The sequence below is a fragment of the Fundulus heteroclitus genome, chromosome 21 (genome assembly GCF_011125445.2).
Source record: "Fundulus heteroclitus isolate FHET01 chromosome 21, MU-UCD_Fhet_4.1, whole genome shotgun sequence".
Taxonomy (NCBI): Eukaryota; Metazoa; Chordata; class Actinopteri; order Cyprinodontiformes; family Fundulidae; genus Fundulus; species Fundulus heteroclitus.
This window is the reverse complement of record NC_046381.1, coordinates 955,349-981,037: the sequence shown is the minus strand read 5'-3', so window position 1 is coordinate 981,037 and position 25,689 is coordinate 955,349. Positions and strand designations below refer to the sequence as shown.

General features: G+C 40.7%; 1 protein-coding gene across 1 annotated transcript in view; it reads left to right on the top strand.

Moving 5' to 3' along the window:
* cdh6 (cadherin 6) overlaps positions 1-25,689 on the top strand; it is a 106,025-nt gene that overhangs the window by 36,194 nt on the left and 44,142 nt on the right. The window contains exons 2-3 of the mRNA XM_012855699.3: positions 1,310-1,692; positions 21,643-21,937. Coding sequence (XP_012711153.2) covers positions 1,456-1,692; positions 21,643-21,937 — 532 coding nt within the window. The 5' untranslated portion in view covers positions 1,310-1,455. The remainder of the gene's footprint in view (positions 1-1,309; positions 1,693-21,642; positions 21,938-25,689) is intronic.

The window sequence follows — 25,689 nt, the reverse complement described above, 5'->3', positions numbered from 1 at the left end:
AGATAATACATGAATGGAGAGTAGTAGGAAAAAGTAGCAGAGTGAAAGAAAATGTCCATATGTCCTCCAGCAGATTTCAGCACAATAACTACACAGAGAGTTCAGGGTAAAATAAGCCACTCGAAGTATAAGCTGGAAACTTTTAAGCCGAGTGCTAAAATTGTACACACAGGTTGGGATGAAACGGCACAGCAGGTACAAAAAGAGCTGAACACGGTTTACTTTTATTAGCCCCCTTCAGCTCTTGTGCTCCCCTTGATTTAATTTTAAGCACATTATAGATATAACAAATGGCTCATTATGGGTCCTCCTGACTGAGATTAAACACATAATGAGAATTGGCCGCCTTGCTGTGTTACAAGCAAGAACCAGAGTGAGAAAAATAACTAATAACAGGAAAAGCTACACATTCTAGGTCTGGATCTACCAGAAAGTCAAGCTGAAAATCCACTCCGCTCACAAGCATCCACTTATAATTCATCCCTGTGTCTTTAAATTCATCTCAAAAAGACCTGCATGAGTTCAGGGTCTGCTTTTTTGTATTCCGTTAACAAAGCATGTCAAAGACACAAAGACCCAACCCTGCGCTCCATGTAAAGCCATACACTCCATACGGTGTTGATTTGAGGGTTTAATTCAGCTCTCGCCACGCTGTACAAGCTGTACGTCCAATACACTGATGTGAAAAACGTCTAATCTGATATTTATCCTGTTAGGCAGGCCTCAGCCGGCCCGTCACTCCGTTAACTGACAGTTGGTGTGTGCACCTGAATCTATATTAGAGCTTGTATGGATGTGATTTAATCATTTCTGTCTTGTGTTTTCCTGTTTCTTTTGATATTTCAAATGGTTTAGCCTTGAGCATTTATTTTTTTTATCTAAACATTTAATATTTCTTGCTAAATAAAGAGAAACTAGTGGGCCAAACGTAAAGGGAACGGTCTAGAGAGTAAAATATGAATAGAAATATGATGATTTTGCTGTTGGCTACATTTAGACCCGGAGCCTCCTTTTTAAAGTGATAAACGTGCTATGATGAGATTTTTCAGGATTTACTTTTTTTTGGGGAAACTGTAAGATTTATTTAGAAATTAAAATCTGAAGGATTGTTGGGATTTCAGATTGCAAATGACTTCCTCGGATCCTAATCTTGCTGTAATGCTGTAATGTTTTGTTCTCTTGGACATGATCTTAGTTCAGTTTCAGCCACCATGCATCTTTAAAAGCAATCTGAACCTACAGAGGCGGGACCAAAGTGCTGGTTCTCCACCCGGTATTGACAGCCTGTTTGTCTCTGAATCAATTCTAGGTGCTGATTGCCCCTCGATGTGAGTCTGAGCAGCCCTTCCTGCCTTAGCAGAACCCAGCATGAGAACCCAGCTGAAACTCTGACCGAGAAGCGGCGGACACGGACCACTGGGGCGGGATAGGGCTGAAGTTTGTCATCGTGTGGCCATGGATCGAAGGAGACTTTGTGCTCTCGTGATGCTGTGGGCCGTGGTCCACCTCAGCTCCCCGGGTTACAGCCTCCGGGCCCTGCGGAGGACTACAGGGGGGCGGAGAGGGTCAACAGGGCTGACGGGGCAGGACGCCAACGGACTCCCGCTCAGACGCTCTAAACGAGGCTGGATGTGGAACCAGTTCTTTCTGCTGGAGGAGTACACAGGGACCGACATGCAGTACGTGGGAAAGGTAAATCTCTTCTTCCTTAAGACGACTTTAAGATGGTTTCCCACCTGGGGGATGACAGAACCTGTCGGACTCTCAAAGGTTTGACTTAAACAATAATGCGATCACTATCAAAAATGTGGAATCAGCCACCTTGAAGGATCTTAATTTAACAGTTTAATTTAAGGTCAAAATTTTAAGCTCTTAATCATATCTGGGTGATGGGGGGTAAATAAGTAAATAATTCAATTCAATTCAATTTTATTTATATAGCGCCAATTCATGAAACATGTCATCTCGAGGCACTTTCCAAAGTCAAAATCAATCATATTATACAGATTGGTCAAATATTTCCTATATAAGGGAACCAGTTGATTGCTTCAAAGTCCCGACAAGCAGCATTCACTCCTGGAGAATAATAAGAATTGCTTTATTTGTTTTTTACAGATCTAATCAGCAGAAAATAATAAACGTTAGTTTTTAATGACATGTAGACGAGGTTGTGCTAATCTTAACCCTATATTTTTTACTTAACTCGATAAGCAAACGCAAATATATTGCACACAGACAGAAACAGTGTTAGAAATGATTTTGTTCATCCTAACTGACCTCCAACAGGAAAACTTTGTCTCATTTGATGTCAGACAGCGAGGCTAAAAGATTGAGTGGAGAAATTGTTCATAAGAGCCATCTGATCAGCTCCATCCTTATACCTCTTTAACCCAAATTTTGAAAAAAAAAAAAAAAGAAGCAGAATCAACTGTTTTTTTCCCCCTTTGGTGCCTTTTTTTTTTAAAAAAGCTTTAGATTTTAGGAAATCCTGGATTTGTTAGTGGATAAAATACAGCGCTGGATGGTATCCTGAAGAGAACGAGCACAAGGTTGAGGCAGATGACCGTTCATACTGAGCCCGGTTCTGCCGGAGGTTTTCCTTCCCGTTAATGGGGAGTTTTTCTTCCCACTGTCGCTTCATGCTTGCTCAGTATGAGGGATTGCTGCAAAGCCATGTACAATGCAGACGACTCTTCCTGTGGCTCTACGGTTCCCCAGGAGTGAATGCTGCTTGTCGGGACTTTGATGCAATCAACTGGTTTCCTTATATAGGACATTTTTGACCAATCTGTATAATCTGACCCAATCTGTATAATATGATTGAAGTTGACTTTGTAAAGTGCCTCGAGATGACATGTTTAATGATTTGGCGCTATATAAATAAAATTGAATTTAATTTAATTGAAGGACTGGGCTGAAAACAGATAAAAATGCTGCTGAAGTCCAACAAAAAGCTTGGAGGGACCACCAAGAGGATGGGAGAACGACTTTCAAAGATTACAGGAAGGAAATTGATGACTTTTCCAGAGTACTGTGTGGTGGAAAAATACCTTAATCATCACCAAAATGTTGTCTAGACTGACAGGAGTGAAAATGAAAATGTTGGTGAACGATTGAGGATTGGTCCTTGGCTTCTGTTGCTGTGCATTTCCTGTTTCCAGAGCGTATCGCTTGCAGTTCTTTGCCTCGACACTTTGACGACTTCATAACTTGATCTTTTACAATCCTTTTTCATTTTATTTGTGCCGGCCGAAAAAACTTTAGACACAGCTGAGTGGGAACAACTAACATCTTTTCGCCACACTCTGTTGAATTGCTTTCTGGAGTTTTATAATCCTTTCCATTATTTCAGCTGACAGCTCTTTTGTTGGGGCCATACTTCCTGTCAGTAAGGCAACGGCAGCAGCTTGTTTTGTCTGCAAGCGCTTTGTTTTAAACTTTGGAACAGACTGCATGTTTACAATTGTGCAGTTTTTTTGTTTCAGAAATACAAATATAAGGTTATCTATCAGTTGGAAGTGAGCTATTATAGTCTGGTTTTTTTTTATTATATTGAGGTTTTTATTATCCTTGATAAATTAAACGGCTAAACTAACATCCTCCCCCAGGAGGGATAAGTCAATTTTTCTCCATTATCCACAATATTTCTGCATTTGCCATTGGGTTAGTCAGCAGATAGTTGCTGAATGTTCCCCATAACCATCCGTTGTAGTGCTAAAAGAAAAGAAGAAGCTTTCATGAGCAAAATCTGGCTGTATTTTATGGTGGAGTCGCTTGTTAAAGTTATAAGCAGTTGCTGTTTAAGATCATATAAATAAAAAAACAGCAATGTCTGGTTAATGCACATATATCAGGACATGTAATTTATCTTATTAACTTCTAAAAAAATACATCATGTTATGCGTAGGCATGTGACGGCACACATATTCATAACAGAAATGTCTGTGGCAAACAAACACTGTGTTTTTCTTTATACCTGAACACATGCAGGATGTTTATGTGCAGAACTTTGATTTAGATTTATCGTTCTGTAGGGCATCTTTAAAAAGTGCCACCAAAACATAATGGAGAGGCCTGCCGTATATCACTTTGCTATTTTTCAAACATGATGTGGTACGTGCTGTGGCTTTCTCTGCACTGATCTGAATTACTCCCCTGAAAAAACCTCAAACCTAATTTAAACGTCACAGATAGTGGAAAAAAAAAAAAAATCAACCGATGTCCAAATCCAGCTGCATCTAAACAGCCTAAACTCCATACGTTGTATGAGAAGCACTAAAGTCGGAGTAATCCCCGTAAAGCAGAGGTTCTTCCTAAAAGCTGCACATGCTGCATTCAGATTCAGTCGGGACACTTGGTTGTTGAAATGTCAAAACAAAAAAAAACAAAAAAGGGAAAAAAAAGAAAAAAAAGGGGGAAAAAAGAAAAAAAAGAAAAAAAGAAATATCAAAACAAATCCAATGAAATTTCTAAGCGTTTTATTCTCAAATATCCATTGTCAACATGGAAATTTTTAAGCTATTTTAAGGTATTTTTAAGGTAGATTATCATATTAATTTCAGAAATTGAAAAATATTCTTTGTTTTCTGGCAACCGTATAGTAAAAAAATTACTAATTTGTATTAATTTTTCTTGACTGAAGCATACTGGGAACGTAAAAGAACTGTGACTTCTGCTCTTGGTGTTGACCAAGGTTGCAGCACAGTGGACATTTTCTAGCAGAATATAAAGGACTTTGTGGTGAAAGGAGGGAGAAAACCCTAACTTCTTTAGCGCTTCATAGCTCCAGAAATACCTATGAGAGCTTAAAGCGGTCACCAAAAGTTGAACCTTTCTGGTTTTTACATGATCATAGTTTACGTTTTTCATATCTTTAATTGTAGGATGGGCTCCACCTACATCTCAGAAAAGGTGAGAATCACCATAGAAACCAGTGATTCATTTTCAACAGATTTTTTTCAGTTTTATATATATATATATATATATATATATATATATATATATATATATATATATATATATATATATATATATACACACAATATGTATTATATAAAACTACCATCAAGTCAATTCCAGCTCCTTAACGAGGCTAACAAAACAAACAAGCAATCTAAATGTCCAATTTACAAAATGTAATGAAAAAACTTTAACTCTCATGAAGCAGGAAGACAAGCTCTATTTTTTACTGCTGACTGATTCAGATTTAATTTAAAGACATTTGAAGGCTCATTTATGCAGCTGTATAGATCTTTTAAAAAGTACAAGTTAGCGTTGTTTGTAACCAAACACGGTGTTTAAGCGAGCAAAAAGTCACTCACTACCATCAGAAGTGAGTAAACCTTTTTTTATTTGATCAACAAATATGTAAAACAATGAGTTGTACCAGTTTGGTTCCTTTTTCCAGACTTTCACGATTTTGTCATTTGTTTAGTTCAGTTTTTTTTTCCTTTAATCTACCCTTCATCAGCTAAGAGAGACATGTTGGTAGATTGATTTATGCTGTGCAAAACCGTGCAGATAAACCCAGCTGCTGTTTCGGTGGTTTCTTTTGGCTTAGCAACAAAACCTACCGACCAATCAGGTCTAGCTTCTGTAAAGTGAATAGCTCCAAACACTCTGTTTTGTAAAGAAGTGTAGATGTAAACAACATTTGAAAAATCTTGTTTTGTTATGTTTTGAGGGTAAAGCAGAAAGAAAAGAGTGACCCTGCTGTTCTATTAGCTTTTATATCTGTTGCTTATTTGCACAGTACAGGAATAACGATTATGTCCGTAAAATCCTCGGCCTTTGCAACACATAAAGGAAAGATATTGCTATATTTTGATGTGCTATTGTTAGAGCTAGCTGCCAAAGAAACAAACATATAAACAGGCCTGGTCAAGCATTTCCATAAAGTCATATTGGCCATGAATACCCTAATAATTACCTCTATTAACCTTTATCTATTAATCTTTCACATTTTTCTTATTGGGTCAAATCATTATAGAACCTATAGTTTCAATGCTTTTAAATATTTATATTTATTGTAGATTTTATCAAATCTTAACACAGGCAATGAAAAAAAACAACAACATTAAAATACAGGCTCAAATGTATACATACACATTTACTTAAGTAATATTGGTTTGAATGCGCCTTAGCGAGCCGCCCTACAGCCACACCCTTGTTGTTGCCATCAAGCGTCTGGTATAATTATGGCTGAAGATAGCCTGCTTTGGGAATTTCTGTCAGTTTTGATGTTTGCTTGGGATCATCATGATAGAACACCTAGGATGCAAAGGAAATGGTTAGGAATTAAGATTTTTTTTACAAATAACCCATAGACAAAACAGGACAGTGTTCAGTTGAATGCGTCAACAGCGCCTCCTGAAAAGCTAAATGCATGCAAATAGTCCTTAGCATCTGATAAGATTTAAAGCTATAGTTGGTAATCCTGTTCAGAAACAAGCTCACATAACGGCAGTGTGCATGTTCCTTGTTAGTTTCCGCTCTTTTACTGTTTATGTATCCTGTTAGCTTAGCAGTTAGCTTAGCGGTTAGCTTAGCGGTTAGCTTTGGTGTAGACCGTTCATTGTAGCTCCGCTGCTCTCACCGTGTACTTTGAACGTGGCTTAGAGTCGCAAGAAGCGAACCGTGTTCATATTTATGAGAAGAGGAATGCCTCAGCAGAAAGAAATAAGACCAGAGTGGATTTCGGAGATTTCTTTTCACTTTCAGAGGAGCGGAAGGTAGCAGGTAAGGTCTTGCACATGCGCAGTTATTCAAAAAGGGATTTAGGGAAACTTCCAGAAAAACCACTGACTCTACGTTTAAATCTTTGAGTTAGAAAAGACAAATAGCAGTAATGTCTAGGAATAAGATATCTAGGATTAACTGAAAAACCACCAGGGTTTTTTGTGAGAACATCAAAAAACTGGAAACTGCTGGAACAGAGATGGACAAAAAGTGCAAGGAGTTGGTGGACTGCTTTGCTTTATAGTGTGTCAACAAGCATCTCCTGTTGAACGTCAATAAAACAAAGGAGATAATTGCACATTTCAGGAGAAACGTGAGTCGGTCAAACAGGATTACCAACATGGGAGAAGAAATGAAGGTGGTAGAGGAGTATAAATACCTCTATGTTCACCTGGACTGGAGATACAACAGTGAAGCTGTCTATGAGAAAGGACAGAGCAGACTGTACTGAAGAGTGTAATCTCTTCTGCCATCGTCTGCTGGGATAGCAGTGAGTTAGAAAAGCTCCAGAGGCTAATAAAGGCAAGTTCTCTTCTGGAGACTCCTCTAGAACCTCTCGAGATGTTGCTGCAATAAAGGATTATTCATTATTCAATGAAACACATTAAGGATAACCCAGAGCATCCTCTTCATCAGACTGTCAGCGTCTTCAGTCAGAGGCTGCAAGACAGTCACTACAGGAGATTCTTTCTACCCACAGCCATCACCATCTACAGCCACTCTGTGAAGAAACATGCACAGTATGATTTACAGTAACATTTAATTTCCCTTTTCTAAATAATAAACTCTTTAGGAATTGAATTGAACACCATCACTGTCCACTATAAAACCCACCAAGAATGACATCCCCTGCTCCACAGTCATCACCCTCGAGCTTGTTGAAAGTTGGAGCTGCCCACGCAGAGAAGTGAAATGTGTTCAGAGGAAAACTTCAAGCTATTTGGTCACAAGGACATGAAATGTGTTTTGAAGAGTCAAGGTGACGCTTTCAAACCTTAGTACACTGGAGCATCTGTCAGGCGTGTTGGTGGCAACATCATGCTGTGAAATCTGTTTTGTTCTCCAAATTTCACTGTTTCGGGTTCACATTTTTCCTAATTCCACTTCCTCCTTTAATACCGTTATATTTAGCCAAAAAAGTGTCATCATTTAATGAAGAAAATGTTATTTAGCACATCAATAGCCAGAGAACCCCACGTCAACCATTACTCAACTTTCACTAATGTGACAAAGTACTGTGGTTGAGCAGAAAAAACTACTGTAATCACAAAAATACCCCTTCCCATTGTATTTAGATCATAAAATTAATTATGTGCAAATCAAATAATCTCACGTATTTCACCTTTTTTAGGTTTTCCCATTTAAAAACACTTTACAGTCAAACTAAACAGTAAAATCCTGTGATCAGGACCTATGTTAACATTTTTTCCTTCTATCCATCACAGTCCTCCGTTAAGCCGACTGTCAACCTTTTTATGTTTAGCTCTCGTCTTTTGCTTTGTTTGCAGAGGTTTACCAAACATGGACAAGGCTTTTTTCAGTTTTCTCTAAAGGAATCTCTGATTCAGTACACAAATCAACAACATTTTCAACAAACTCGTGGCTTGCTTCTGCTGGTTTATTAAATGTTAAAGAGCAGACGTAACTATAAGTGGTCGTCGCCTGAGACTTTTGTGTGCCGATTTTTCTTGATTCTTATTCAGTCCCAATCTATGCGCTAAGTTTGGAGTTCTCTGGGACCATGTGGGGGTTACAGCGAGCTGTTTTCACCATAGCTGGCAATTATTTTTCCAGTTACAGGGAGCTGTAGTGGCCAAAATATATCAGAAACTACTATGTTCATTTCCCTGATCACAAATACCAGCAACTTCTGAGAGGTTTGTCATGTTATGAATTCCATTGTGTTTCTTAAAGGTGCATAGTGCAAGTTTTGAAGTTAAATGTTGTTTATGTATCATTCATACATGCCCTTACAATAGCCCGACATGTAAAATGAGTTATCCACTGTTTACTGCAGTTGCCTCTATAGGATTAGTCAGTTCATGAGAACGTGATTTGGGTTGAATCTCTGGGCGTTAGTGCGATGCGCTGCGCCCTCTGGTTCACCCTGCTGCTTTGTTGAAACTCTGCCATAATCAATACATTAGTGAGAGAACAAAGGCTAACTTCAATATTTATAGCTTTCTTACCTCAGAAAACATTACGCCTCTGAACAAAAGACCTGTACAGTTGTAGAGGCAGATGATTTTCCTGTTCTCCCATGCATGGTCACAACACTGGTGTCATTTCAACTTGTCGCCAGAGGGGGCAGATGTCTGCAAAAATCCTGGAACTTACACTGTGCTCCTTTAAATTTCGCGTCGCTAAAAATTATGCTACAAAGCAGCTCTGCTATCAGGGGTCCTGGCTACACAAAATGTTTGACTGTTGGAACATGGACCCGGTCAGATCTCCCAGATGATCACAAAGCACACATCAAAACCGGTTCTTCAATGGATAAAGCTAGCCTTTTTTTCTTTCTAAACAAACACCGAACGACATTTATACGCTTCAATAATTTGCAGTGCACGTCCCCAGATGAGCCTTTAAAAATGTAACACGTTTAAAAGAAACAGCACAGCAGAATAAAACGAACATATCATACATAACATAGATCTTAATATTTCCCTGAAAAAGAGGACAATGAAACTAAAGGACCGTTGTAGAACCATCATGGGCTGGATGTTAATCATGACAACAAGGCTGGTCTTTGAGAAACAGCTTCAGTGTTAATCTGAAAGTGTTCCAGTCTAGATTTAGTTTCAAGTCCTCAGATAAAGACTTCCTCATATTAACGATTCGTTAATAGAAAATGCTGTTTGACTTAAAGGGGTCTTACGAAAAGCTACTTTACTACTTTTGTTGGATGTGCGACACGTTACTAAACCTCCAGATCTGATAGCAACCACAAGGTCACTGTTCACATTGAGGAGCTCTACCTTTCAAACATTTAAAAATGAGTTCCTATAACCCTACTGAAGATTTGTGGATCTTGCTTTCAAGCCAACAAACCAAACATCCAGTTTAAATTAAGCTTTTTCATGACTATAAACACTTTGTAAATTTGAGCCATATGTATATTACACCCTTGCGTGGATTGGAGAAAATCAGCAATAGATAAAGAAGCGTGTACCTAATTCTTGTCTATAAAAATCGTTGAGGTTGCGTGTTGCATAAATCAGGAAAAAAAAAAACAGCATGACATGACATTCATCCCGGTGATGAGTGGATCTAAGCTACACAGTGGAACTAAACGAATGTCATTTTGTCACTGAGAATATGGGGATAAGCCCGTCCTCTGGTAGTTGACGGGACATGTTTTAGTCCTTCAGTCCTCGTATATCATCGGTCCTTCAATCCATCCATCCATCCATCTATTCATCAATCCGTCCTGAGGCTTTGTTTGCTGTTTGTTGTCCAATTTGTTTTCTACTTGCTGTCAGATCCACGGCCGCTTGCATCGTGTCATTTCTACTCGCATCAAGTCGTCCTGCAGCCCTGGAAGTAAAATATAACTTCCTCCAAAGGCATTATTCAGTCAAGCCACATGAAAACGTGCTGTCGACCCAGATATCATCGAAGGGGCAGCTTTAGAGGGGGGGGTTTGGGTTTGTGTACAAGAAGATGGGCGACATAATGCTTGCTTTACATGCAGCGGAGCGGAAGTCAAGCGATCGGTCTCCTCTTCCAATCTACTGTAATTGAGGCGATTGTGAAGCGTTGTGGCAAGGTCAGCGAGATGGAGGGAGGAAGAAAGGCTGTTTTGTGCTTGGAGTTGAATGGACCCGGCGCTTTGCATTCCAATCGCGTCTCCACGGAGGATAGAGTCATCCAACCAAATGAGATTCTGCAACATACGTCCTCCCCGAGTGAAGGTTGACTTTCCGTCCTGGAACAAAAAGGATTAGAGTCCTCGCTGCGGAGGAACAAAACGTTAAAAAAAAAAAAAAAAAAGAATAAAAGAAATTGAGTGAGTGGAGATCAAATGTAAATACAAAGCTTGATCAAACCACTTTGTCTTTAGAGACCGGTGATTGATGTGCCACTCGTCCTTTGAGCTCGTAAAGGGACTAATAGCAGAAGAAGAATGGATTATCTGAGTGTGGTGTACACTTAGAGAGCCAGAGGCCGCGGCCTGAGAGGCCATCTCCAGAAGACACCACTTAAGCACCAACCTTCGAGCTGCATACTTAATCATGACTCCCAGCACTTGCCTTTTTCTCCCAAGTGCATGCAGCTGGATGCTTTTCCTCATTGTCGGCTGCACGAGCCGGTTTTACCAAAGGATCGCAGCGCAGATCTCTTCTGATTGCAATTACTGTTCGTTGGTTCCCGAGATAAAGTATGGCCATCTGCATCCTCAGGTAGAGGGCCAACGCTTTTCCAAACGTCTGAAAGGGTACGAGGAAAATCAGAAGGAGCACAAAAGAAACGGCTTTTGTCACCGCGAGTGACATCACATCAACCCGGGGAGCGCAGCGGGGGAACAAAACCCATCTTTGTTTGTGCCGAAAAAAAATGAACTGGAAACAACACAATGGCAGGTTATTATGAACAAGAGAGCAGCTCTTGACACTTTTTGTTAGACCGAGTGATGAAACCACACTTGAATCACAACATCCTGCCTCTTGTTGTTTGCGGCCTCTCCCTGCATTCGCCGTTTCTGCGGCAGCCTTGTATGGTTGCGACGTGCTAACAGATGAAATTACAATCGTTCTCTGAAAGACAAGGCGGGTTGCGAAAGAAGGGAGGAATTTAAGCAAGTTGATCAAGACTAGCAGCAAGAAACGGAGACTCTCTTAGTGTCTTATTGGGGAGTCAGTTGGCTGCTAATCTTGCTTTATTGGGCGATGAGTTTTTTTTATTTAATTTTCCTGAAGGAGAGGAACCGTACACCGGCTCTCATTAGCAGTCGAGCTAAACACGCAGCCCTCAGAGGAGCTGTGCTGTCACCGGGGGAAGGGAGTGTTTGTTTATTTCATTATTTCTTACTTTACCAAAGGGCACATATCCACTGAAAACGGTTAATGGCCTGTGGTTGAGGAGTGTTTGTGCTGCACTATCATATCTCATAAAGTATTTACAGCCTCTGATAGGCCCCAGTGGTTCTAGGCCTGGTGGGTAGACTGCTCAACACAGTCCCTCGCAAGAGAGCTGCGCGCTCTGCATGCAAACAAACAAACACCGGTGCAAACATGCAAACACCAGCCTGCAGTAATCGTTTAGAACTCGCAGGAAAGACGAAAAAAGAGCTTGATGAGCACAGACGTGTTGCGCTTCCCCGTCCTGTATGACTCAGCGGCTGCAGGAACCTGAGGGAGAGGACTTGTTTACGGGGGATGGGAGGATTTTCGTTGTTGTTGCTGTTGTTGTTTGGTGTTCATGCTCCCTCATTATCGGCTGCTTCACCTTGGCAGAGAGGCAAGTAGTCTGCAATGTGATACACCCCTGGCTGTACCGTGGCGGCCCACGTGGTCTCCAGCGGTGACCTGGATTACGCGTTGGCAGTGTTTGTTGATTAGCCGATAAGTCCCCCTCTGTGGACCTGAAGGGGGTGACTTCCACGGCACCTTGAACAGCGAAACATCTGTCTGAGAAACGGCGCGGAAGAGAAGTACGGGCGTGGTGTAAAAAAAAAAACATCAACAGTCTGTAATTATCTCCATGATATCACCTACTTTCTACTGTTTCTGACACATGTTTACCTCGTCGGAGTGATATTAATTAATCAAGACATTTCTGTGAAGCATAATGAAGTTTTTCTATTAGCACAGCCTGTGTTTATCCAACATATACTGCCATGTGAATTTTATACGTACATCTTAAGAATGCTGAGATTCAAGGAACGTAAATCAACAACTCAAAAACTAAACACAAAAGCTTTTGGTTTTTCTGTGAAATGTAATAAAATATACTTATTTCCATTCATTCAGTTCAATTCAGTTTGTTTATATAGCGCCCATACCCAGCCATCACAGTGTCTCAAGACGTCTCAAGACATTTGTGCACATCAAGACGTCTTAGGACATCTTAAGACAAAAATCTGAAGACATGCAATTGCAGGAAATGGGATGCTCTCAGACAGTATTTTGTGTCTTGAAGACATTGAGTGTCTTTAGATGTCTTAAGTCATCTTTTTTTGTCTTAAGACATTCAAATCTTAAGATGGCTCAACTGGCAGTTCACAACGCACGTTATCTCAAGGCATTTTACAAAAGTCAATTCTATCAAATCATACACATAGGTTGGTTAAAGGGTTTTCTAATGTACTGTAGTGACGGTGAACAGTCACTGTATTTGTGTCGTCGACTTTGCAGCAATCCCTCATGCCAAGCATGCACATAGCAACAGTGGAGAGGAAAAACCCTGTTTAACCACCAGATCCAGGCTCAGTTTGAACGACCATCTGCCACGACCAGCCAGGGTTTGAAAACAACAAGCAGAGACACAAAAAGCACTGGTCCAGGAGTACCTTCTATGTTAGAGGGAAGTAAATGGTTAATGGCAGACTAGCTCCATAGGTGGATTCATCTGAACTGAATTTCTTTATTTGTATATAAATATGTGGGAAGCAAACATGGCTAAGCAGATAAGTTCTGATCCAGTTTTCAGGTCTAGAGGATGAAAGAGAGCACAGACAGTAAGTTGTAGTAAAAGCTCAGTGAGTAGCTAAGTCTACAAGAGAAAAAGGGCTAAACATTGAAAGAGGGTGCCAAATGTATCATCTATAGAAGGATATGGAGTTTCTGGCAGCTGAACGGCAGGATGTAACTACTATGAAGAGAAAAAACAGAGAACAAAAAAATAAAAGCTAAAATTACTTCAAACAATTAAAAATTGGAGAGTAGTAGGAGAATGTAGCAGAATGAGGGAAATAGGTCTTTATATCTGCCAGCTGCCTAGGCCTATAGCAGCATAGCTACAGAAATAGAACAGGATAACCTAAGCAACTATGACTATAACTAAGATGTAATTATTATGATAATGACCTCTCCTTTAAATTTTCATGACAACACTTTTGCTCTCATAAGGGCTATAATTAGGCATCACATCCAATGAGCAAGATAAGAAGATCATTACTCTGTATTTTAAAAGCGATTTTCCCTATTTTAAACTCCGGCGTTTAGTTTGTTGTGTTTCTGTGGAGTGCTTTAGAAGCTTCTTGACATATTTTTTTTTTATCTTATGGCTTTGTGTAAACACTTTGACACTATTGTAACTGACCGTGTGTTTGGTTTTCCCGTGTTTACCATCCTCTGTATAAAGAACAGCCTCTTGGGGATCATAAACGCACCTTGAACCTCATCAAGAAGCAATATCCAGAATTAGTGTGGTGATCGTTTCACTGAGTGTGTCAGCAAATGCTTCTAGCACCGAACTTTGCGATGACCATTACGTTCCTGGAACCAAAAATTACGTAATTTTGGCTTTTTCTTTCATTCAGTGCATTTGTTTCTATACTTGTTTAGTCGTTATATGGTCGCTATGGAGACACCCGTCACCAGCCATCAATGAGTGAAAGGTGGGATATACCCTGTAGAAACGTCCCTCTAATTGGCTTCGATGTAAAGGTCATAACTGTGTTTTTAAAAATGAAGTGTGCTGTAAAGCAGCGGATGATGTCAGATTTTTTTAAATAGCGACTTCTTTTGTCTACAAGCTGTTCAGTTCATGATTGGTAATCTTTGCAGGGTCCATGTTTCCAAGCCACAGTATCTGTTAATTCATTTAATTTCCCTCTTCTTGGTTATTGATGAAAGGATCCAATACTTTTTCTTTAATAGGTTTGTTTAGACTTTGGTGTTATGAAACTTGCCTCCAACCTAAAGCATGCGAATTCAATCAGTCTGCCAATCGGCTCAACACAAGTGCTTAATGTAGCCCACGCAGTGCAATGGGACCATTTCATTTGCATCAAAAACTCTTGTAGCTCCTTGTTTGACTGTACGACTTGATGATGTTTGCATGTGCTTTGGTTCAGGACCGCGCACAAACTGCTTTTTTATTCAGATGGTTGAAACGCTGCGACAGGCTGGGGGAAAACATGCACTTGACACAAAAGCAAAAGATGTTATATCTCCTTAAGTGATAAAAACGTGTTACCTGACATTTCACCTTTGACTTCAAGCTGCTCCGAGTGCATTTCCCACATTTCCACATCAACAGTTATCCGATGGTCTATTTTTGTGCACAGTCCGAGGCTACCATCTGGCTACGACAAAGGCAGCCAGTTCTCGACAGGCCAGGACACAAGGCCTTAAAGGCTAACTGGCTAATTGCCCTAAGCAGCCCGTTTCCAGTGCCATCTCTTTTGGCCGAACTCAAGTGAAGCACAAATGGTGGCCAGATCGAGCCTGCACTAACATTTGCTGCACTCGAAGCTGATTAATTTCACAAACAAAGACGGCTCCGTGATAAGTTCTCACGCACAGATGTCTGATGAGTACCACTTCACTCTTCAGCCCTCTTCAGACTGGAGGATGAAGCATGTGGGAAGAGAAATGAATATTTTCTGCTCGGAGTGAAATGCAAACCAGTGGAAGTAATTCCCCTTGAAGTCTCATTTTCTTAGAATGTAAACACCTGTTTTCAAATGCAAATGCTCCTCGTAGTCTCTAAAAAGAAACAAGTTTGTTCATGGCATAAATCTTAATTGATAAAACCAAAGACTCTGAAGGTGTTTTGTTTAAAGGCATGGGCTTGATGAGAAAGGCTGATTTGCATGATGAGATAGGCAATGTGTGTTATGTTGTATTATATATAGTAATCTGAAATTCAGCTGGTTGACTCAAAATAAAAAATGTAAAAATGTAAAAACTTTGCCTGGATGTTTGGAGAGAAATTACACTGAACATAACCAACTTTATGAGTATAAAAAACAATAAATAATTCAGTTTTATTCCACGAAAAGTCATTTTGCTCATAGTTGTTGAAAGAAATTACTTAATTGACTTTCCCTCACATTTTACATGGGGTCTTATGGAAAATAAGCCATACGGGCAACCCATCATTGTGCCTGCGCTGATGAATTAAATTAATCTCTCACAGCATATTCAGCTCCTATTATGTTAGTGGGAATGTTTGTAATGGCATCTTTAGATATGTGCACCACTCCAATATTGGTAATCAAATATAAAACCGTATTATCATTACCGCCTATTCCTAAGAGAGTAATTAGTTTTATTCCCACGTGGCTTCATTCAGGGATTGTCCAAACTAATCACTGCACAGCTGGCTGAGTAAAATCTGCTCAAGTACTCAGTTTGTGACCAAACTACATAGGCAAAACTGGCTTTTTTCTATAGATTTCAAAGCTTTTACAATGAAAATATATGGGGACTTTTTAGATGATAAATGAAATGTATAATGTATTTTTGCACAGTAAAATTACCCTTTTATGTGACTAAAATACCCCAAATTTTTGTCTGTATTCCAAATTTAAAGGTTATTGGCATTATTACCAGCAATTTTGAGGCTGATGAAGATAATAAAATCAAGAAGTTTAATAGAGGATTTTCAAATGGGTAGAGGTCATTATGCTAATTAGGCCATTAGCAGGGGTTTTTCAACTATTTAGGGAAATTTGCCCTTCAAAAAAGCTCTTTTAAAGGATCTGTCAGTGTCAGTGCCTTAAAGGCTTCTACATAGCTTGCTTTTTAACTTTATCTAAAGTGTGATTTGCCTATCTAAGCAAAATAGTTCCTAATTGCAGTGTCTTGTTTTCATTTGTACTTTAAACTAGGATAAGCTAGCATAACAGTAAACAGTAAAAAAATAAAATTAAGTTTATTAAGTTTTACTTCAAGCTAAACACACTAAAATAAGTTGATCTAAGTTAACCAGCTTCTAGAAGAAGTTTTCTCCTAATATGGTTGTCACAAAAATCGATTTTAAAATACATGCTCATTTGCATTACAGTCAATATATGGACCCATTTTCCTCTCCCCAAGTTGTTCCCCTTCTTCACTGTAATAGCATAGACACTCAGTCACTCCAAGAAGAACCTCACCTGGATAATCATGGCGGAAAATAAAGCAGTGAGCTGAAATTTAAAATGTAAAGACTGGCCACAATCAGTGATACTGGAGATCCCCATGGAAGAAATGGAAAGGAGAGCCTTGGACTCTTTCAGAGGAGACATGGGTCAAAATACCAGCCAAAAGAAGTAGAAGCTTTCACCAGAGACATCAACTCAGTGGACAACAACATCAACTTTACCATTGAGGATGCCCACGAGAACAAGCTACCTTTTCTGGACTGCTTGGTGAGCATGGAAATAGATGGAAGCCTCAACGTTGAAGTCTACAGGAAGCCTACTCACACAGACCAATATCTTATTTTTGATTATCACCACCCACTGGAACACAAACTTTCTGTCATTAGAACCTTACACCATTAAGCCAAACATGTCCCCACGAGGACAGAAGGGAAGAACAAAGAATAGAAAGACGTCAAGGATGCTCTCCAAACCTGTGGATACCCTAACTGGGCCTTTGTCAAATCAGCAAGGAAATCCAATAGACGCCACAGAACAGAACAGGGAGAAGAACAAGAACAGACACATTGTCATCCCATATGTTGCTGGAGTCTCAGAAAAACTTAGGGGGATTTTTTTCTAAACACAAGATACATTTCAAACCCAACAGGACCCTCAGACAGAGGCTGGTTCATCCTAAGGGCAAAACCCCCTAAGCCTAAGATGAACAGAGTGGTGTATGGAGTTCAGTGCAGTGAGGAATTTTTGGACTCCTAAAGTAAGATCAGCTAAGTTAGGATGCATAGCTGCTTGACTGAGTCTTCTTTGATCCATATATTTACGCTAAGCAAAAAAGCAAACAAAAAAAACATTCAAGCTAGCTTGAAACACATTACCTGAGCTAACCAGATACATGGACTCTTGACACATTTTTTAATCTAAGATCATAAAAAAGGCGAATTAAAATGCATTTATATGCTTAGATTAGGTACATTATGCTGTGAATGATTCACCAACATTGTCTGCTAACTTTTTATTACTAAAAACGTAATGTGCGAAGATTAGAGGTGCTAAGCTAACTAGCTGCTAAGATAAATTTTACTAAGCTCACTACCTAGATGGTGGTCTTTTTTTTTTCTTACTAATGCTAATTTATGCTAAAATAACCAGAGAGGTATTTACCAGATATTATATGGTGCTTTTATCTTATGTTACACTGGAAAATTAGATATGATGAGAGAAACCAACAAGCTACTAGTTTGCATCTTATCCTAGCGTCACCCTAAGCTAGGACAAAGCCAACCAGCCACAGTTTCTTCATGGTTTTCTGCTTAATGCACTTTATACTGTAAACTTATATATGGTAAGAATTTCTAAAGCCAGCCAGTTATTATTCATGTATCTTTTTATTCAAGTTAAGATCTGCAAAGTTACTGTAGATTGAAATATGCTATGCTAACATGTTGCTAGATGAATTGTTTTCCTTGTTTGTGCTAGACAGAATTCACTAAACGTATGGACTCAAATCTAAGCTAACCAGTTTCTAGATTCAGTCTTCTCCATTGTTTACATTTTATCGTAAGCCAAGATGTGCTAAGTTAGGATACGTTCAATATGCAAAGCTCTTTATTTGATATTTTTTTACTGTACTCGTTGATATGCTAGGATGAGCGAATCTCAACGGCTGCTAGTTTCTTAACCAATTTGTACAAAATGTGCTTAAAACTGTCTGTTTTTTTTTTTTTTTCTTGCTTGTCACTCTTAGATATACTAATAAGCTGTTAGCTGGTGTTTATTTTATTATCATTTACTCTAATCTTAAATAAGCTCACCTGAGCTAGAAAGTTGATAGATGGCGTCTTCTCTAATCTTACTTTTTTTCCCCTTTTATACAAGGGAAAGTTTTATTATCAACACTGTGACCTAATGAGACGGTGCTTCCTTTTTACTGTGTCTTTGTTTTGAAAAGACTAAGACCCCCAGTGTTAATGGATATAGCGTCATGTTCTCTGCCTTTTTTTTTTACAACAATTTGGGACCATAGGGGAGCAAAGGAGAAAAGGCTAGCTATTGATGTGCCCAGGCCTCTTGGTGACCACACTGAAAGCACATGTGGCTTTCTTTTCTCCCCCTGTGACAGTTTAATTGTATTTTCAATATAAATTGATCAAAGGGCCATTGTGAATGCACATTGGGCTGCCACATTGATTTCTACATAAGTTTTTTTTTTTTTTCTTCCTCCTCTTAATTTGAGTAAAAGGGCAGCGGCAATTTTTTCTCACCAGCAAGGTAGGGCAGCTGGGAGGGACGGGGTCACAGCAGCAGGCGTTGGAGTTCGATCCTCTGAACTGTCTTGTAATATCTTTCCCAGCGGCTGAGGAGGAACTCTTCAGAACCTCAAGATCTCTGTTTCCATAGAAATAACAGTCGACACAGAGCGTGTAACACTGTCTGTTTCACATCTCGGCCCCGAAAGGAGAGGACTTGATGGTTATTAACTGAACAGTTGTGCAGGCAGAGATAGGCGGCTTGATAGACAATCATAGAAAAGGACATTGCGGCTATAACAGAAGGGAGAAAGATAATAAAGTTGAAGTGGATCGTTTTCAGCCAGCAGAGTCTCCGTTTGGAAAAACCGAACCCGCAGCAAATGAAATCCTGCAGAATATTCTCCCCGCTGCGGAGAACGAGTCGTTTTGACCAGCATTCAAGAGGGCGAATGAAACAGTCGAGATCCTAATCCAAATGTGCTGAAATTCTGCGACACACTCGACTGCGGATGGTTAGGCAGGGAGACAAAACAGTGTTAAATACCCTAATCCAGAAAGCTGTTGGCCTCGCATGTGCCAGGCCTGATAAAACTCCATGAATTAGTAAAGCCTCCGAGCACCTGGGAGGAAAAGCTTTTTAAAATATGATGAGGCGGGGAGACTTTGCTCCCACGTGACCCTGCCGCAATGCAAGAATATCCACCCTCGATCTGTCCTCAGTTTGAGCCAAAAAGGCAGAAAGTCACGCATGAAACCAGGGGGGGGGGGGAAACTGCCAGACACAAACAGGGTGTTCTCAGGTTAATTAGGCGTCTTTAAGTTTATTGCATCTGCAAACATCCTACCCGATGTAGTTAAAATGATCGTGTTCGTGATTATTAAAGCAGGGTGAAGTAGGAGGAAGATGGCTGGACAAGCTCTTGATGACTTCTCTGAGATAAATATGTTAAGGGGGATTTGGTGGAGGAATTAAAATGTCAGCACGCTAAGCTGCTGTTCGTGTGGGGAGGGAGGGCCGAAACACGGCGGCTGGTGAAGTTATTCATCCCCCTCGGTCTTTTTCTCTCATTTTATCACATTGCAGCTGCAAAACCTTCAAGTATTTTACTGGGATTTGATGTCATAGACCAGGGATGGCCAAACTTTTTGGCTCATGGGCCAAAATTATCAAGTGAAATGCAAAGGGCCAAAAAATGAATAAAAAATATATAACATAACCAAACAATTGTGAATTATTTTGACCTGCTCTACAAAATATGACCATTTTAAGTAAACAAATTAGTCTATCTGTATTTAGACAATTTTGATAAATACATTGCAATCAGACTTTAGCGCAATAAAGTCTGCATTAGAGTTAAAGTCAGTGGATAGATGGTTTTTTTGTGTTGTACCTATAACATTTAACTGTAAGATTGTAACTTGTCTGTGATAATTATAAATAAGAAAGTATTGGTTGGCCAAATCTTTCTTTAAAAGCGATCGAGAGGGCCACACTTTGGACACGCCTGTCATATGAAATAAAATGGAAATGATACAAGGATCTCAACATTTCTTGAAAAAAACACAGCATACATTTGCATTTAGGACCCTTTACAGCGGCTCTGATTAGATTAGACCAAATTCATCACCGCATCACCGCGTTTAGCTCTGAACACATCGTCCTTCCTGCAAAAAACAGGGCGGTGGAAGCATCATGCTGTGGGGATTATGTTCTTTATGGGGAGCAGAGGAGCCAGCCAGAAGACAGCTGGAAGAAAAGTAAAGGCGAAGGTTCATGACATGAAAAAAAAAGGTGAACGTCATCATTTTGTCTTGCTCTATCAGGAAAACTCAAACTAGATTAAAGTTTGTGTTTGAAAAGTGACAAAATATGGACAAGTTAAAAGGGTATGAAAACTTTCATAGGGCGCTGTATAGAGAGAAGTGGGCTGGTCGGGCTGTGTGTGTGTGTGTGTTGGTTGTTCAGCTAGCGTGCGGCGTTGCAGAAACCCCACGACTAGGAGAGCGTGACAACACGAGTTCAACAATCGCAGCGAAACGCAGCTTCTCTCTTGGCAGATTTCACAGAGGCGAGGTGAAGCCACGAAGCGTGTGTCATCAGAACGCGGTGACAGTTTACTAAAGATGATACGAATCTGTTAAATGACACCAAACACGCTCGATCAAAGCTGTCAGCGCTTATTTGCCAAGGCCCAGATTGGTCAGGCCGCCGATGTTTGTGTGCGCCGCGTTGAAAACTGCGACTCTGCTTTGAAAAGCGCTGTCTGCTGACAGATTTCGGTACAAAGTGTTCGTTGCAGGGATGGGTTTCTGACAGAGATCCCCTGTCAGTCAAGAATTCAGCTTTTTCCCTTCTCACTCAGACTGCTTTTTTTTTTTTGCAGCTTGTGATCATTTTCCCCCCCTGAAAAAGCTGCAGCTTGGTTTTTATAAAAGCAAATTAAGCAAATGTGAAAGCTCTCGCGAAGTGGAGTTTGAAACAGTGCTATAACAATTAGCAGCAGAAAGCAGCAAAGTGGAAATTTATTGTAATGAGCATTGCACAAACCCCTGCCTGATGTTGTTGTAGTTGCTGTGAGGCTACAGGGGTTTTTAACTGGCTTTGTTTCTTCTCCGCAGCTCCACTCGGACGGGGACAGAGGGGACGGCAGCGTGAGGTACGTCCTCACCGGCGAGGGCGCGGGGACCCTGTTCAAGATCGACGAGAAGTCCGGCGACATCCACGCCACCAAGAGGCTGGACCGCGAGGAGAAGGCCTACTACATCCTGCACGCCAAGGCCGTCAACCGCTTCACCAACGAGGCGCTGGAGGGCGAGTCCGAGTTCATCATCAAGATCCACGACATCAACGACAACGAGCCGCGCTTCACCAAGGACCCGTACATGGCCCGGGTGCCTGAGATGTCCGACGTCGGTGCGTCTCTGCCGCCGCCGTCTGTCTGCGTCTGTCCTGCCCAAACCTTTCGCATTTGTTTTCCACAGTAACCGGAAACTAAACCACTTCAACCTTGTCAAGTTTAACAAGAAAGACACCAGAAAAATGTGGCTATTTTAGATTTATTTGACCTTTATCAGGTATTCGGTCTCTTTTACTTTGATAGCCCTTGGTAAAATTCAGTGCAAACAACTTAAAAAGTCAAGACATTAGCGAACGGTAGAAGGTTCTCTGCTCAGATGAGGCCAAACCTAACAACCTGAATACACTATCCTCCCTGAGAAACATGGCGGTGGCAGCATCAGGCTGTGGGATTTCTTCAGCAAGGACAGGATACACACTTTTTACATATATTTATTGACAAAATACCCAGGAATATGCTCCTTTCTCTTGGTCTGTCACGTAAAATCTCATTGAAATACATTGAGGTTTGTGGTTTTAACGCAACAAAAAGCGGAAAAGTTTATGTACCTCTTGTAAGGTACTGTAGTAATTGCTTGCAAAGAGCTCCACTACTTAAGAAAAAAAACTATTTTTCACTTCATTTATGATCAGCTAACATGCTGAAATCCCTCTATCAGCCTAATTTTTGGACTGATTCCTGAAAACATGATCAGGTTAACATAAATTGAGGGAGTAAGTTTGGCCCTTAGCAGGTTTTACAAGTTTTAGCATGACAAAAACAAAAAGTTGGTGTGCAACTGCTCTTAAATATATCTGTCCTATTCTTTAATCACATGCACATAGCTTACAGCTACCTGCAGTGTTTAGGCCACGCCCCCTCCATGCACGGTGCTCCATTTGAGCCTGTGGACTACATAATGTAAAGTTTGTGGTTTTAGGTAAATGCATATGTTTAATGAAGCAGTTGCCTTGCAACAAGGAGGTCTTGGGTTTGAATCTTTCTGCGGTGTGGGCGTTCTCCCCGTGCTTGTGTGGGTTGTCTCCGGGTACACCGGCCTCCTCCGCATCTATCATGAATGTCTGCTTTTGACAAAACAAAATGTTCGTGTGCATTCATTGTTTAAATTGCCCCTAATTTCTATTTAATTCCCATAAATTCCAAATAACTCCCATGGAGAGTTTTGCTGCCACCTTTGTGGTCAGAAAGGCCGGTGGAGAAAACAGCAAAAGACGAACGGGTTTAGCATCAGTCAGGAGTTGGTGCAGAAGCTGAAGTCCAGCGAGAATTACAGAAGTTATGAAGAAGGAGGAAGATGTTTGAGGCAGAAAACAAAACATCCGCGTCTCTGCAGAAACGTTCGGCAGCGACTGTGTGCTCGTAAAAAAACGTAAATTGATTATATTCACACAGGTGAAGGTTGAGCGCCGTTAACAGGATTATGATTCAGACCGGTCGGAGACGTTATAAAACGGAGGATCAGTGGGATTTTATCAATCATCATAACGATGGCAGCTCAACAAAGAGGGCACGACTAATTAAATGAGAGGCGAGGAGCGGCTCCGCGACTAGACTAAACAGCCGCTGCCTCAGATAATCTTTTAAACACAGTATTGTAGTCTATTAAAGCAGAATTTAATTGAATTTAATTAGCAGCACTGTCAGCTGTGTCACTGCGGTGAATAAGTGTGGATTTTACTCCTGCGGCTCCTGAAGCTGCACCGTTTGTATCATCGTCGTATGCTCCTGCCATTTTGCCTCCGAATTAAAGTTTAATTCGGCATGCACTCTGGCTGCAGCTCCCGGACTCAGAGGGCCTCATGAATATAGATAAACAACACGGAAAGGCTCCCGATCGATAGTCGCGTGAAAAACAGAAGAAGAGCTGTCGGCCGGGCCGCTGCTCGGCGGCGTCTCTGCGGTCAGACATGTGACACGGTCGCCACTCGGTTCAGCAACCCCCGAGTGAGAGAGGGCCGGCGCTTATCTGAGGGCAGCACGGGTGCCCATGGCAACAGGCGAGGTGTGATGTCAGCGCACGGCGGAGCATGTGTTCACGCGTGACCGCGCGGAGAGACACTGCTCCTTTAAAAGTGACACTCGCTTTAAGTTTCATCACAGCTTCTGACGTGCGAACTCTGAATGATTACAGGCAGAGATGAAGGAAAAAAAATAATGAAATAATCCCGCCATCGCTGCCGACATCTTTGTCAGGAGCAGATTTAAAGGTGACTGATGTGGATCTGTGACAGAAGAAAGCCTCTTCGAGTCTAATTCCATTGTCAAAGGTATTAGCGATCAGGGTTCGCTGAACCTCCTCAAGAATCTCCCCGAGCCGTCATTTAGAGCAAATCAGACAGCCGAGCTCTTCCTCAGTCTGATGGTTCTGGGGTTTTAAGCTCTCCCCTTCGCTCCCGCCGCACAGACCTCAGCTGCCATCAAATTAGCTAACTTCCATCAGGTCGCTCTCCTCTTCTGTTGCACAATTCTGTATTTATAGCCCGTTGCCATTAAATATTTCTACTCAATTAATTTCCCTCTGCATGTAATGAGGCAACACTTGGCCCCGCAAGGCGCCGTTTGGGAGGTAGCACTTGGCTAACGGGTTCCCCTTTGTTCTTTTCTGGAAGAGAAACTGGATCGGGAGCGTTCACCTGCCGTCACAGACACAAATATTCAACCCCCCCTCCTTTAACTTATCCACACTTTATCGAGTTACCAACCCTCTATAGTATTTATAAGGCGTTTATGTGACGGGCCAACAGGAAGTAGAGCGAAGCTGTAAATTAAAGATGCAGGATATATTGGCACCAACATCGATATTTAAAACTGGGTCAATATCATTAAGAAATAATTATTTCCTTCCTGTTTTCTGTTTGTGTATGTGTTTCTGGAGGGGAAGGGGTCGTTCTTTTGGTATTAGCTTGGTATTGTGACAGCAATGGCGATGTAGCGAGGGATTGTGGGGTATCTAAAGGTACAGCTTCGAGTTCTGGGGGATCACCTTTTCTATTGGTTGTCCCACAAGCCAATCATTTTGCGCGCTCGTTCCTTGTTAGTTTCCTCTTGCTGGCTGCGCATGCGCACTTCTAGTCCTTTATGTATCTGGTTAGCTTAGCGTTTAGCTTAGCGTTTAGCTTAGCGGTTAGCTTTGGTGTTAGCCATTCATTGTAGCTCCGCTACTCTCACTGCATTCTTTGAATATGGCTGACAGTCGCAAGCAAAAAAAACGCGTTACAAGTTTATGAGAACAAAAGAAAGGCCTTAAAAGAAAGAAATAAGACCAGAGTGGATTTGTGGGATTTTTTTTTCACGCAATCGCCCTGAGGAGCGGAAGAGTTAGTTATTCAATAGGAGACTTGGAAGTATCTTACCTACATTTCTGGAAATAGCGTCTACCCTACCTTTAACTGAAGCAGAGAAGCAATGCCAGTTGTGTGGTCGTTTTTTTCTGGTATCAAAAGGGTAGGGAAATATATATAATACACATAATATTGGTTTTATCACCATAACGGCAATAATAATATCGATATTATCCCAAATTTTTCCAATCGGTGCATCCCTAAACATAAAAATCTCTGACAAATAAAAACCTGAGAAGTGTGGTCTTTGTTTTTATTCAGCCTCCTTTAATCAAACACCCCAAAATAAAATCCAGTGCAACCTAGTGCATCCGGAATCTATCAGATAAAATCCAATTAAAATGCACTGAAATTTGTAGGAGCAATGTGACAAAACAATAAAAAAGTTGAATACTTTTCCAGGCACTGTGTTGGTTTCTCAGGCACTATGAAACGTTGATGGGGTTCTTTGGGTTTCCAGGCAGAGA